The 14,080-nt window shown below is 37.5% G+C and overlaps 1 protein-coding gene across 1 annotated transcript; it reads left to right on the top strand.

The window, feature by feature from the left end:
• Window positions 1-7,878: 7,878 nt before the first annotated feature.
• LOC125361579 (olfactory receptor 478-like) lies at window positions 7,879-8,823 on the top strand. The gene has a single exon (XM_048360133.1). The coding sequence runs from the start codon at window positions 7,879-7,881 to the stop codon at window positions 8,821-8,823; it is 945 nt and encodes a 314-aa protein (XP_048216090.1).
• The last annotated feature ends 5,257 nt before the right edge of the window (window positions 8,824-14,080 follow it).

Below are 14,080 nucleotides of genomic sequence, written 5' to 3'. Positions count from 1 at the left end.
ATTAGCTACAATTCATTTCAAGTAACATCAAGATCCTCTCCCATGCAGTACCTCAACCTGTTTCCCTTCACCTGGCTTCCCTTCGCATCTGCTTATGCAGATGCTTATTGTTTCTGATCTTTAAGAAGCTCTTCTGAAGCTGGAGACCTCACTAAGAAAATCATTGTCTCCATATCTATGAACTACTCCCTGCACTGGTAGTTATACATACTGTGTACAATGCTAGATGCTTCCTGTAGACATACATGACACTAGAGCTTCCTCTTCCCTTTGTCTCTAATTTTCATGACGTTCCTTGAATGTAGTAAGCATAAATATCTACTGTACGTGAGTGCCTGGTTCGTTAGTGTGAATGAATGAGTATATGGAGTTTAGGTCTTGTTTGAAACTCTGATTCTGATACTTGAAGAGTAGTACAAGGGGTAGAGCATCTACCTGGCAAGTGTGAGATCCTGAGAAACCCCAGTATGAATAGGAGAGAAAGAAAAAAAGACAAAGAAATGAAAGGAGAAGAGAGGACAGAAGAGGAGAGGGGAGGAAAAAAAAAGGAAAGAGGATAGGAGAGAGTAGGTCAAAGAAGAGTACAGGAGAAAGGCAAAGATAGAAAGGAGGAAAAGGGAAGGGAAGGAGGGAAGAGGAAAAGTAAAAAGAGGAAGAGAAAAGAACATTACTAACTAGCCTAGCTTACTAACAGGTGTCTAAGGTATCTTACCAAATATCCAGCCTAGTTTACTAACAGATGTGTAAGGTATCTTACCAAATATTTACCACCTTATATATTTGAATGTTCCAACACTTAGGTCTAGAGACCAAATGTCAGGAATAGTAACAGGAGATTAGTAAGGATATTAACAACAGTAGAGAACAAATAAATTTGCCAACTTCATTCCAGGTACTCTCCTGGATAATTTATAGGTATTAACCCAAGTAAACCACATCATAATCCTAATACATTTTATTTCATGCTTACTTTACAGATGATTCAAGTGATAGACTAAGTGGACTTCAGTGCTCCTAACTATTGAATCTTTGAAAGTGAGCACACTTGTGGAGGGCTAGAGGGACAAGCTGCTTGAGAACCATTGACCGCTAGGGTCTTTTTAGTACACACATATATATGTACATATATACATACATACATATTGTTATTGTAAAGGAGATGTACAGAGGGGTTACAGTTAGATAAGTCAGGTAACAAGTACATTTCTGTTTTAATTTGCTTTTATTTTGTTGTAAGGGTAATGTACAAAAGGGTTACAGTTACGTAAGTCAGGTAATGAATACATTTTTCTTTTTCTTTTTAACTTCTATTTTGTTGGAAGGGTGATGTACAGAGGAGTTACAGTTACATAAGTAAGGTAATGAGTACACTGCTGTTTTTAATGTACATTTTTAAACATCTTTCTCCCAGTTTTTCCCTCCCATCCCCACACACAAGGTGTCAGAGTTAATTTTCAACATAGTATCTAGTGAATATAAGATGATATTGTATCACTCCTAAGGAAATGGAAAGACTTGGAAAAAATTATATTAAGTGAAGTATCCAGACCCAAAGAAACATAAGATGCATGGTTTTCCTCACTTGTAACAACTAGAATGTGCCTATAAAAATACAAGTAAGGGGCTGGGAATATGGCCTAGTGGCAAGAGTGCTTGCCTCGTGTACATGAGGCCCTGGGTTCAATTCCCCAGAACCACATATATAGAAAAGGGAAGAAGTAGCACTGTGTCTCAAGTGGTAGAGTGCTAGCCTTGAGCAAAAACAAAGCCAGGGACAGTGCTTAGACCCTAAGTCCAGTCCCCAGGACTGGCAAAAAAAAATACAAGTAAACACACTGGATGGTAAAAGACAAAAATATACTTGGACATGATAAATTATACAGCTCTCTAGACATTCACACACATTCAGACAAAAGGTGAATATTCTTACCAGAGGATCATGAAGGCTCAATAGCTATGTGCATATGATCATATAAAATTATGTTTATCAAAATGAACTCCAAGAAGTGGAAAGAAGAGATTTTTTTTCTCTGCTGCTGTTTTTGTTTTCTGTGTCTTTTGTCTTGTTTGGAAGTTTATATGTTTAGGGGAGGGTAAGAGGGACACAGAAAGAGAGAGACACAAGGTGAACCCCTAGGGTCTTTATCTCTGACACATTCCTGCCTAGCAAACCATTCCTGTAGCAGGTGTCCGTAGGGTGTCTACATCTGAACCTGCCAAACTCATGTGCACTTCCCTCATTTTCTGAAATGAAAAAAATAGGAAGCCCTATAAATGTGTCTAAATGGTTAAAGGCCTAGATTCGGGTTCCACTGAAGAAAAACAAGCCTAACTTCTCTCAGAACCTACCTCTTATTATTAAAAGGAAAACATAAATCTCTCATGGAAAAGAAGTATAAGTCTTTTACAGGAAGCAAGGCAGCTTCTTATGAATGTCAAGACTTGAGGAAAAGCAAAGGAAAGGGTCTCATGAGTCTCCTTATTGCTTCCTTGTCCTCTGAATGTGCAACAGGGAACCTCCATCCCAGCACCAACAGAGATTCATAAATGAAAGTGTTACAATTCCGAGCCAGAAAACTGAAAAAGGTGGTCTCGATGGAACAGAAAATACCTGAGAAATTATTACTATAATGGACAAACACACACACACACACACACACACACACACACACACACACACACACACACACACGAAAAATAGTGCCAACCCACTTTCCCAAATTTCAGTGGAGCCAACTGAAGGAATGAACTCCCCCTTCCTGCCTATTTCCAGCCTGACTAGGGTCAGCAGTTCTACCTGTCATTGACAGCCATGGATCTGAGCAGAGGAGAGGACAGGACAGGACAGGAGAGTACAGGAGAGGAGAGGAGGGGAGGGGAGGGGAGGGGAGGGGAGGGGAGGGGAGGGGAGGGGACATGAAATGGGACTACTGGGGGTGCAGCTGTGTGGCAAGCTGACCTTGCATTTCTGTCCCTTCTGCTGCAGGAAAAGAATGGGAAGGAGCACTCCATTCCCCCTTTTCTAACATTAGAGAAGCCCAAGACAAGGAGGTTGGAAGCCTGACACCTCCACTGGAAAGGAGCCTTTATGGGAGGTGGGAGCTGAGCTTCCACTGGCCCATCTGGAAGAAGAGAGCATGAGTCACACCACATTGAGAGCAGCCTACTGTAAATGGGCCCAGCAGGACGCTGACCACATTGACCACAAAAACAGCAAATGGCTAGACATACTTGTCTAGCCATTGCAACCATAACTCCAAGGAGGGCTGCCTGCAAAAAATGTGAATATGGCCCAGCCTTTCACTCTATGGCATCCAAAGTGACTACAATGCAATAAAACCTATCCATTGTACCAAGGGCCAAAAATGGTAAAAATAAAAAAAAAAAAAAACAGATTATAAAACAGTAGATGACAACACTAAAATGAACCTTAACACTAAGGATTGTAAAGTATCTGACAAACATACTTTAACAAGCAAACACTAATTTCTTTTGATAGTAATGAAGCCATTGGAAAAGATCAATAAAGAAGTAGAATACCATCTTTCCCCCTCCAAAAAAAAACACATATAAATAGAAAAACTTTAAAAGTTAAAATACTATCATCAGAATGAAACAAGCAGCCTTGGTGAGTGGGCTCAATAGGAGAGGGCAGTTCTAGGGGTCAGAGGAAGGAAACCCAGAAGATTTGACTGAAGAGAAATAGAATTTATCTGATCTAAACACAAAGTAAACACACCGGTTGAAAGGGAAATAAATAAGGGTTGAAAGTGATAATGGCAGTGGGCACTGCTAGCTCATGCCTGTAATCCTAGATACTCAGGAGGCTGAGATTTGAAGATTGTGGATCAAAGTCAGCCCCAGCAGGAAAGTCCGTGACACTCTTATCTCCAATAAACTACTCAGAAAAAGCCAGAAGTGGTACTGTTGCTTAAGTGGTAGAGCCCTAGCCTTGAATAAAAAGATACTCAGGGACAGTGCCCAGGCCCTAAGTTCAAGTCCCAGAACTGGCTAAACAAACAAACAAACAAACAAACAAATAAATAAATGAATGAATGAATGAATGAATGAATGTCAGTCAAAAACAAATATCCCAACTCTGGTGTAAGAGATACAGTAGCAGAGTCAAGTGGCTATATAAATCCCTTTTGAAAAATAAAAAGCTGGGAGGCTAGCTCAGGATTGTAATTTTAGCTGTTCAAGAGCCCAAGATCCCCAGATTCTCAACTGAGACTTATCCCAAGAAGGAAAGTCCTCAAGATTCCATCTCCAAAGGAATCATCAATAAAGCAGAGCTGGAAGTTTTATTCTACTGCTAGAGTGGCTGCCAGCCAAGCAATCATAAAGCCTTGAGCTTGAACCCAAGTACCACTACCCCCCACAAACAAAAACACCCAAATATATGCATATTAAAGTTTTGAAAATTAAAGACAAAATTTAAAAAACAACAACCATCTTCAAATTAGCCTGAGGAAAGAACTTAAATTTAAAGGGGAAGTCACTCTGACTGACAATATGTTTCTCATCTGAGACTTTTAAAGATATATTTGACTTTTTAAAATTCCACATAGAAGTGAGATAACAATATCTTTCTTTCTAGGTCATTTCAAATATCATAATGTCCTTTCATTTTGTTCCTATGGTTACAGATGGCAGGAAACTTTATGAGGTAAACAATATTTCCTTGTCTACATAGGTCATAATATTGTTTTTTTTAATTATCTTTAGTTGTACAAAGGATTTTCCATTTATGAATACAATGCATCTTTTCCAGTATCACCCCTCTCAAGATTCTCATCCACCCCTCCTGACTCACCGTTCCCTTGCTTTTCTTCTTGTGTGAGTCATGGACCTTGAACTCAGGGCCTGGGTACTGTCCTAGGGCGTATTTTTTTTTTTTTTTTGCTCAAGGCTAGTGCTCTACCATATTGAGCCACAACTCCACTTCCAGTGCTTAATTTGAAATAAGAATCACAAGGCCTTTCCTGCATGTCTTTAGATCTCAGCCTCCTTAGTAGCTAGGATTACAAGCACAAGCCACCAGCTCCAAGCTTTCCTTACTTAATTGTGAGGTATATACATTACATTCTTGACTGCGTTCTCCTCACTTCTCGTCATTCATCTAATGCTTTCCCTCTGGCCCTATACCTTCTCTTCTGACAGACAAGTTATTTCCAAATCTTGGCTGCCCAGAATAATGTGGAAATCAGTGTGGAAACTCAGCATTCCATGAAGTGCTCAGTTCATTTCCTCTGGACAGATAACCACAGGAAGGATTGTTAGGTCAAATGGTTCTCCATGGTACATATAGCATATACATACAATAAACATACAAATTTATATAAATTTGTTATACATACAAACACAAAGTACTTCTCATTAAATACATATGGAAACACTAGAGAGTAGCTTATTATGCCTTAAATTTGTACTAGTTCTTAATCCTAAATACAAAAGTAAACTCAGAACTAATATTTATAAGTTTTATGTATAATTTATTTTATGTGTACTTATACATATATGTGAAGTAGTAGTTGAATTATTAGTTGCTTTGTGTGTGAAGTGCATCACTCAATAATATCTAGTACATAACATAATGATGTTGGATGATGCTTTTGAATTCACATCTGAATTTCTCACACCTTCAGAGATTTATCCCCAAAGGAGAATAACTTAAGAAAAATCGAACATGGATCTATATAACCATAACTTTGACTTCGATATGTTATTGAACTATGAATGGATTCTCATTTCAAGAGGTAAGACTTTGGCTTTTGTTAATGGATCTGATGCATGGGTTTTCATTCATTATTTGAGGCTATTTTCCTCCAACAACAATCAACTGTGCTCACTTGTTATGGGGAAGAAACGGGGAGGGGGGGCGAGGAATAAAGCCATTGGGTAATGAATGATTTTGTCAGACTTGCTGCTTCTACACTCAGTTTACATAGGTAGCTATCATTTCAATGTAGTACGTTCCTGGGTTTCTTCGATTACCTACCCAGAAGAAAGAAACTCACATGGTCTTTCAACCAACTTGGGCCAACATTCCAAAATGTTAGCTTAAAGTGGATTTGGGCATCTGATGATTTTTTTTCTTTTTTTTTAAAGTTTTTATTATAAAAGTGATGTACAGAGAGGTTACAGTTTCATACATCAGGCGTTGGATACATTTCTTGTACTGTTTGTTACCTTGTCCCTCATACCCGCATCTGATGATTTTTAAAGATTTTAAAAGTTTAAAGTGTAAAGACATAAAAAAAATCTTTGTGGAAAGACTTACTTCTGTATGCAGATGAGTATTTTTGTTATATATTCATTCATTTATTTATATCATCTTTAGTTGTGCAAAGAGGTTTCCATTCAACATGTCAATTTATGAGTATACTATACCCTGATTATTCTCCCTTATTTCATTCATCCATTTTCACATATATATATATAGAATATTATGACTGCATTTACTCACCCTTTCTCCTTTAATCTGCCCTCCCTCCCCTTGACCTCTCTATTTCTAACAATACATGTGTTCATTTTTGATACTCCTTTTGTTAAATAGCAAGCTGCTCAAAGGAGTTGCACCACTGGAATCCTCCTCTATGTGTCCCGTACCTTTGTCAGTTTGTTTGTTGGACCTGGACATGTTTGACTCTATGCTGGTAATTTAGATCTAACTTGCACAATGAGAAAAAAAAATGTGCTTTGCCTCTCTGAGTCTGACTTACTTTACTTAACATAGTTTTCACATGCCCTAGCTCAATGTTTTAGATGTAAGACAAGTTCTAGAAACACCATGGTAGAGGTACTCCAAAAATTTGTAGTGTAGGTCAACCTGACCTCCCACTCACTAATCCTTAAGTTTTCAGAATGGGCTTTGCACAGCTATGTACAATGTTAAAAATAGCTTTATTGAAAATACAGAATTCCACTTCAAAATTATTGTTGTAGTAGGAGGTGATTTGACTTATTTTCATGAATGGATCTTTAATTTTGGACTATATACCAAATGCTTTCTTCAAGTAATTACATTGATATTTAAAACCACGTGGTACAATAATTTATGTTCCAAATGTATACCTTATTTAAGAATTCCTCTTTGGGTAAAGTACTGATAACAATATTATTTGAACTTATAAAAAAAGTTCATACTTAAATGATCAACATTATGAAGTATGTAACAATTTACATGCTCTTTTACACAATAGCTGTGAGATGATGAAAAGGCTGATTTTCTTATTGCTGAGTGTATAATTTAACTTCATTATTATGCAGTCACAAAGAGAATGGGGCTTCCCAGGATTCACACTTCTGATTTATCATTTGCCATGTAATTTTGTACAATGTACATATTTTTCAGAGCTCATTTAGTGATCTATATGATTATTATGAAAATAACTACTATTATTATATTTACATGATAGCAAATTATACACATATTTGTTTTTCATATGATTCTTAATATATGCTATTCATTTAGGAAGCTTGTAACAAACATTAACTGCTATTAAACCATCTTTGCAAAACCTTTATATATTCTCTTGATGCTAGTATATGCAGTGATAATTTTGGTTGTTTTTATATGTCATATATTTATTCTTTGGCATTAGAATATCAGTAGGTAGGTGCTTTTTGGAAAACATAGTATACAAAGAAAATGTAAAATGAATTAATATGAAGCATATTTTCTGGTGTTTCTGCTAAAATGAGTTTGAAAATTACAGATAGACTAATTGCATACAAACATGTACTGATATCAGAACATTTTTATTTATGATGAAATTCCTGAAATGTTAATGAAAATGAATCAATCATTAATTATAAATGTGTTCGTGTAATCTAGTCATCACAGATTTGTCCTGGCAGCAGCTCCACTGTCTCATGGATTCCCTGGTGGAGGGGAACCACACTGCAGTGACAGAGTTCATTTTATTGGGCTTAACACAGGATCCAGTCCTTCGAGTCATCCTCTTCATCATCATCCTGGGCATCTACCTGGTGACTGTATTGGGAAATCTCTGCACCATCCTTCTCATCAGAGTCTCCACTCAGCTCCACCACCCCATGTACTTTTTCCTCAGCCATTTGGCTTTTGCTGACTTAGGTTTTTCATCCTCTGTCACACCAAATATGCTGATTAACTTCCTGGTGGAGAGAAACAGGATCTCCTACCTTGGCTGTGGCACCCAGCTTGGGTCCGTTGTTTTCTTTGGATCAACTGAGTGCTTTATTTTGGCTGCCATGGCCTATGATCGCTTTGTGGCCATCTGCAACCCACTGCTCTATTCAACCCAAATGTCCACACGAGTCTGTGTGCAGCTACTCGTGGTGTCTTACACAGGTGGTTTTCTCAATAGTTGCTCTTTCACTGCCTGCTTCTATTCTTTACTCTTCTGTGGACCAAGTGGGGTCAATCATTTTTTCTGTGATTTTGCTCCTTTAGTTGAGCTCTCCTGTTCTGATGTCAGTGTTCCTGCAGTCATCCCTTCATTGTCATCTGGCTTTGTCATTGTGTCCACTGTGATTGTCATAGCCATCTCCTACATCTACATCCTCATCACCATCCTGAAGATGCGCTCCACGGAGGGCCGTCACAAGGCCTTCTCCACCTGCACCTCCCACCTCACCGCAGTCACTCTGTACTATGGGACCATTACATTCATCTATGTGATGCCCAAATCCAGCTTCTCCACAGACCAAAACAAGGTGATATCTGTGCTCTATACTGTGGTGATTCCCATGTTGAACCCCCTCATCTACAGCCTCAGGAATAATGAGATGAAGGGAGCACTGAAGAGAGAGCTTGGCAGGAAAATATGTTCTTAGTGATATCTCTTATTTTGTTGGACTTTGTATAGTAATAATATCCCATATATATATATAATAATAATAATAAAAGAACACTGAGGGTCTGTGATTTAGCTATATCTACTGATAAATAATTAGCACTGTAGAGGCTTTAATAAATAAAGCCAGTAGGTTTTCAGATGTGGAATAATGAATCCTAAGTTCATAATGAGAAAATTTTACTTATTTAAAATACTTGTAATTAAAATACGTATCATGGAAGTAATCTGTTTAAAGTTTATCTTTAGTCATACTCATATTGTTTCAAAACTAGTTATGTATAATACATTAATGTTGTTGAACATAGAAATGTTTAGGACTGTCCATTTTTAACATGAATCACAGGCTGAAATGAGCCCTGTGATTGTAGTTATGACTGGATATTTAGTCTGGGGACAAAATGGCCAGGTAGAACAGACAGTCAGCTCAATGGCAATGTTTTTCTTACAGTATGGTTGTCTACTGCATGTGAATTTTGTGGACTTATAAAATTCTAGTTACTATTCTTGCACTGTGACTCCAGCATTGGCTGTAAGTAAAGTCCTCGCAAATGAAAAGGATGGCATGTCCGTAACTAATGCCTGATCATCTTTTTGTGTTTCTTGGGTCTTAGGAAGGAAACCCACGCTGGTCCATGGTAAGCCAGCTCTCTGCCTCCGATCTACATCTCCCATTTTCCCCTTAGAGTCTTAACTTACCTCTAGTCTACCAAATTGACTACTATATTGAATTATCTGTTCCTGTCCACTCCCAGCTTGTTCTCCTTCCGGAAGAGTATCATCTTTCAATTGGTTGATTGATTGAGAAGCATGAAAATGATTCATATCTTCCCCTCTGTACTCATTTCATCAAAAAATGTGTACATTCTATGCCAACTTATTTTAGTGACTATTTCTGTCCATTTTCATTAGTGCTTATATTTCAAGATGACTGCCCTTTCAGATTTAGTGCACAATAAAATGGTACTCCTGACATGGTTAATTTCATGTTAGCTTGACTGTGGTGTCTAATAATTTTTTCTACCTCCACTCCAGTAGTGCCCCTGATGGCATTTTTATGATAGAAGAATTAAGTTGGAAGGTATTGACTAAAGCACATCATTCTTCCTAATATGGATCGGTCTCGTTCAATCATCTAGAAACCTGAAGAGTGAAAGCCTGAGGTCCTCTGAAGAGGAACGACGGCTGTCTCCAGGCTGGCTTTGGACTCTAGACTGAACAGCAAGTCTTGGTGGTAGTTTTTGTGGGTGTGTGCCAGTCCCAGGGCTTGAACTAAAGGATCTGGCCACTGTCTCTGAGCTTTTTTGTTAATGTCTAATGTTGTACAACTTCAGTCACATCGCTACTTCCTACTTTTTGGTGATATTAAGTAGAGATACAAGTTTCATGGACTTTCCTGTCCTGGCTAGCTTTGAATCATGATCCTCAAACCTCAGCCTCCTGAGTAGCTAGGATTACACATGTGAGCTTCTGACACCCTGCTTTGCCATTCTTTTCAATCTGCGCATCTGCCTGTGAATTTTGAACTTAAAGCCCAACAATTACATAAGTCCTTAAGATATCTCTATTTCTCTCTATATATGTATATGTTTATATTTATGTGTGTACACATATACATATGTGTACATTATAGATAGATGTATGTGAGTGTGTGTATATGCATGTGAGTGTGTGTGTGTATGTATGTGCTTTACTCGATGAAGCACAAGAAGCAAATACACAGACATTGTGAAAGGCGCAGCGAAGATGACCTGCTTAGGGACTTCAGGGCTTGGGTCTTTTGGATTTCCTTTGGCTTCCACCTGAAAGGGCCAAGCATAGCCAGTAACCCATTTGCCCACCCAGAAAACAAGAATTACTTCCTAGACAGAAAATGAGAAAAGGATCATCTTAACAGAACAGAAAAACCTTGGGAAATGCTCTCCATACTTCACACAAACAAGAATGAAAATACAGTACCAATCCACTCTGCCAGATTTCAGAGGAGCTCATTGAAGCACTGAATTGGAACATCACTACACCCTCTCTCCTACTCTCTTTCCTCTTTCCTAATTCTGCCTGGGAGATGAACTTCCATTGTTTCTTGTGCTGTCTCTCTCACTCTGTGTCTCTCTTCATCTGGAAAAGTAAGCCTTGTGAGTAATAAGCTTTCTGAGTGCTTCTATGCTATGAAGGTGTCTTCATTTCTCTCCTGTTTGAATCATGTATTCTCTGGATACAGAATTCCATATGCACTATTACTCCTTGTTCCAGGGCTGAAAAGAATCGCTTTCTTATCTTTCCGCTTCTGGGGAAACTGTATTTTTTTATCAAGTATCAGTGTTCTGATCCTCTGTGGACAGTTATTACTTATTGATGTTTATTATAGTCTTCACAGTCCTTGTTTGAAAACAATTACAGAATTTTGGAAATAATGCTTTTTTGCCCATCTCTTTGAAGACCTTTGTCTCGCTTAGCACTGAAATTTTTCTTCACTTATTTTATTGGCTATTTCTTCTTTACCCACACTCCACTGTTCTCACTCTACTGGGACTCTCACTAGACATTTGACTTTCATCATATTTATGTTTCTCTTGTCTTTCCACTGATTGACCTTTTGCACTGCATCATAATTTTATTTCCCAGTTTTGTTTCCAGCTTACTGAGAAGCCCTGTGTCCATACTGACACCAAACCCATTCATTTAAAGTTTGCCTTTTGTTGATATTGTCATATCAACCACAAATGTTTTACTGTTCTAGTATCTGACATTGACTTGCACACAATATTTTCTTCTGTCATTCTGAGTATACTCATTTTCCTCATCCTAAAAGCTTTTACTCTTGTTTTATAGACAGTATTTTTCTGGATGTCAGATTATCTGATAATGACATTTGGGACCTCTCATTCATGTACTGCTTTGTCCTCAGTAGTTAGCTGCTCCTGGTTGCTTGCTCAGCTGTGTACTTCTGATGATCAGTTGGTCTTCGTGTGAATGCCATAACTGCTACCTCTGCCACCTCCAGTTCCCCCGAGAGAAGGACAGGATGTACTTTCAAATAGACAGTCCGGGAGCCAGTATTCTGAACCTGTCTGCTCCTATTTATTTAACTGTACTCCTACTATCGTTTCATTGTGCACAATGAAGAGGAAATACTAGGCCCAAAAATCTACACAATGTAAATGTAAACAAATTCCTGTGGATAAACATGGAAGGAATGATACAATTAGAGTATAATCATTTTGTTAAAATTACAAGAGTAAAGAATCTGGACAGTGAAGATCAGGGCTGTTTAAAATCATTAAGTGAGAAAACACAAGGGCTTTATATTGAATGAATAGGATTGACAACATCTGGTCTTGCTTAATTTAAAATCATGGAGAGGACATTATGTGCCTAATGGTCGAACTGAATGGGAACTGTACATCCATTCTCAAATTTCTTCATGAAAATCTAACTACAATCTGTACAAGATTCTATCTCTCCCCACCTATTAATACACAGTCACATAGGAAGGACAGGAACACATTAAAGACACAGCCATATTTAGTATTATAAAAATATGAAATTTAAAAATTTCTAGAGGACTGAATGATTCCTCCAACAACAACCAAAAAATATAAAAAAGAAAAATCTGCTCTAATAAATGGTAGAAGGCCAACTGTAAAGAAAGTTGTGAGGTAATCAGAAAAAATATCTCAGTATTTGATGCTAAAGAATGATTTAAAAATTATATAATAATGTTAATGTTGCTATGTTTTTGTGAGTTTTCAACTTTAAGAAATATATTCTGAGTAATTTATAAATGACATAATTTATGATTCAAGATTAGGTTTTTTTTAAGACTGGGGAGTAGTAAGTGAGAGCTTTGGGAAAGAACTGTGTGGGCTAAAAGTAACTGTTGGAGCTAATTAATGTGTATCTGGAGGTTCCTAGTATTATTCTTGCTACATTTATATTTCATATGGCATTTTAGTTGGCCATCATTTTTCATAATATTGAATATCCTCTATTCTTTCTATAGTTTCCTTTTGTCATTCCTATACACGTATGCTTGCCTTTCTCTTTCTATTCTGCATATTTCAGAACTTCTTTCACTTCTGTCCCCCACTGACAGTCTGTGTTATTCCTGTGACCCCAACTTCTAGCTCTTTAGTAATCTTATTAGTTTCGTGTAGTCTACTTACTGTGTAACCTGTTATTTTCAGAGAACACATTTTTGTTTCTAGAACATCTCTTTTCTATTCCCTTTTAAGCTTCTGTGTTCTATTATTTCTGGCTTCTTTCTTGAACATTTCGGTTTCTTGGTTGTTTTTTCTCAATATTAACTGCTTTATAATGTCTACGAAATCATGCTGTTATTTGGAATCCTTGATGATATGCATCTTCTTTATGATAGAGGTGCTTGCTGTTTCTTCTATCATCTGCTTCTTGAATCACTGGTTCCAGATATAATATAATTTTATCAACTTAGAGATTTTCAGACAGTAGAAAAGTATACTTGGAATCCCAAAACTACATGCTATAATCTTTGGTTAAAAAAAAATTCCCAAGAGAGATTTTTCTCCCCAAAGTTTCTTCAGTCTCAAGGAAAAAACATATTCCTTCCTCCAAATGCCTACAAAATGTGCAGCTGATTTTTTTCTCAGAATTCTGGGAGGCTCAGATAGGTAGCCTATGGAAACTTACCGACTTGCAACTTAACACATGCTCACCAAAGAGTGATTTTTTTAGAATGAGACCACAGTCTACTATCTCAAGAGATAAGAATATCAAACTTTCTCTTCTCATCTATTACCTTGAAGTAGTGTTACAAAGAAGTTACTATTCAACAAATCGGTTTAGGAACCTAATTCATTGTATGACATCCCTTTTCATTATTCTTCCCCCTCCCTCCCATTCCTACCTCTCTCCTACATTTTCTTAAATTTTGTAGGATTTGTAATGTCCTTCTTCATGTTGTGCATGAAGATGTTGATATCTACTGACAGCACATTAAGATGTGGGTTGAATATGTTCAAACAAGAGCTTGACTCAAAGGCTTTCTCCTAGAGTGAGGGGATAAGCAACATATCCTCATATTTCTGTGAGATAACCAATACACGGAACTAGCCCAGATGCCCCTCAGTGGATGAAGGGATCAAGAAAATGTGGTTTATATCCACAGTGGAATTCTACTCATCCATTAGAAAGAACGATATTGTAGCATTCACAAGAAAATGGAAAGAACTGGACAAAATTAAATTAAGTGAAGTAAG

The sequence above is a fragment of the Perognathus longimembris genome, chromosome 13 (assembly GCF_023159225.1).
Source record: "Perognathus longimembris pacificus isolate PPM17 chromosome 13, ASM2315922v1, whole genome shotgun sequence".
Taxonomy (NCBI): Eukaryota; Metazoa; Chordata; class Mammalia; order Rodentia; family Heteromyidae; genus Perognathus; species Perognathus longimembris.
The sequence above is the reverse complement of the archived record's forward strand: the minus strand, read 5'-3'. Positions and strand labels throughout refer to the sequence as shown.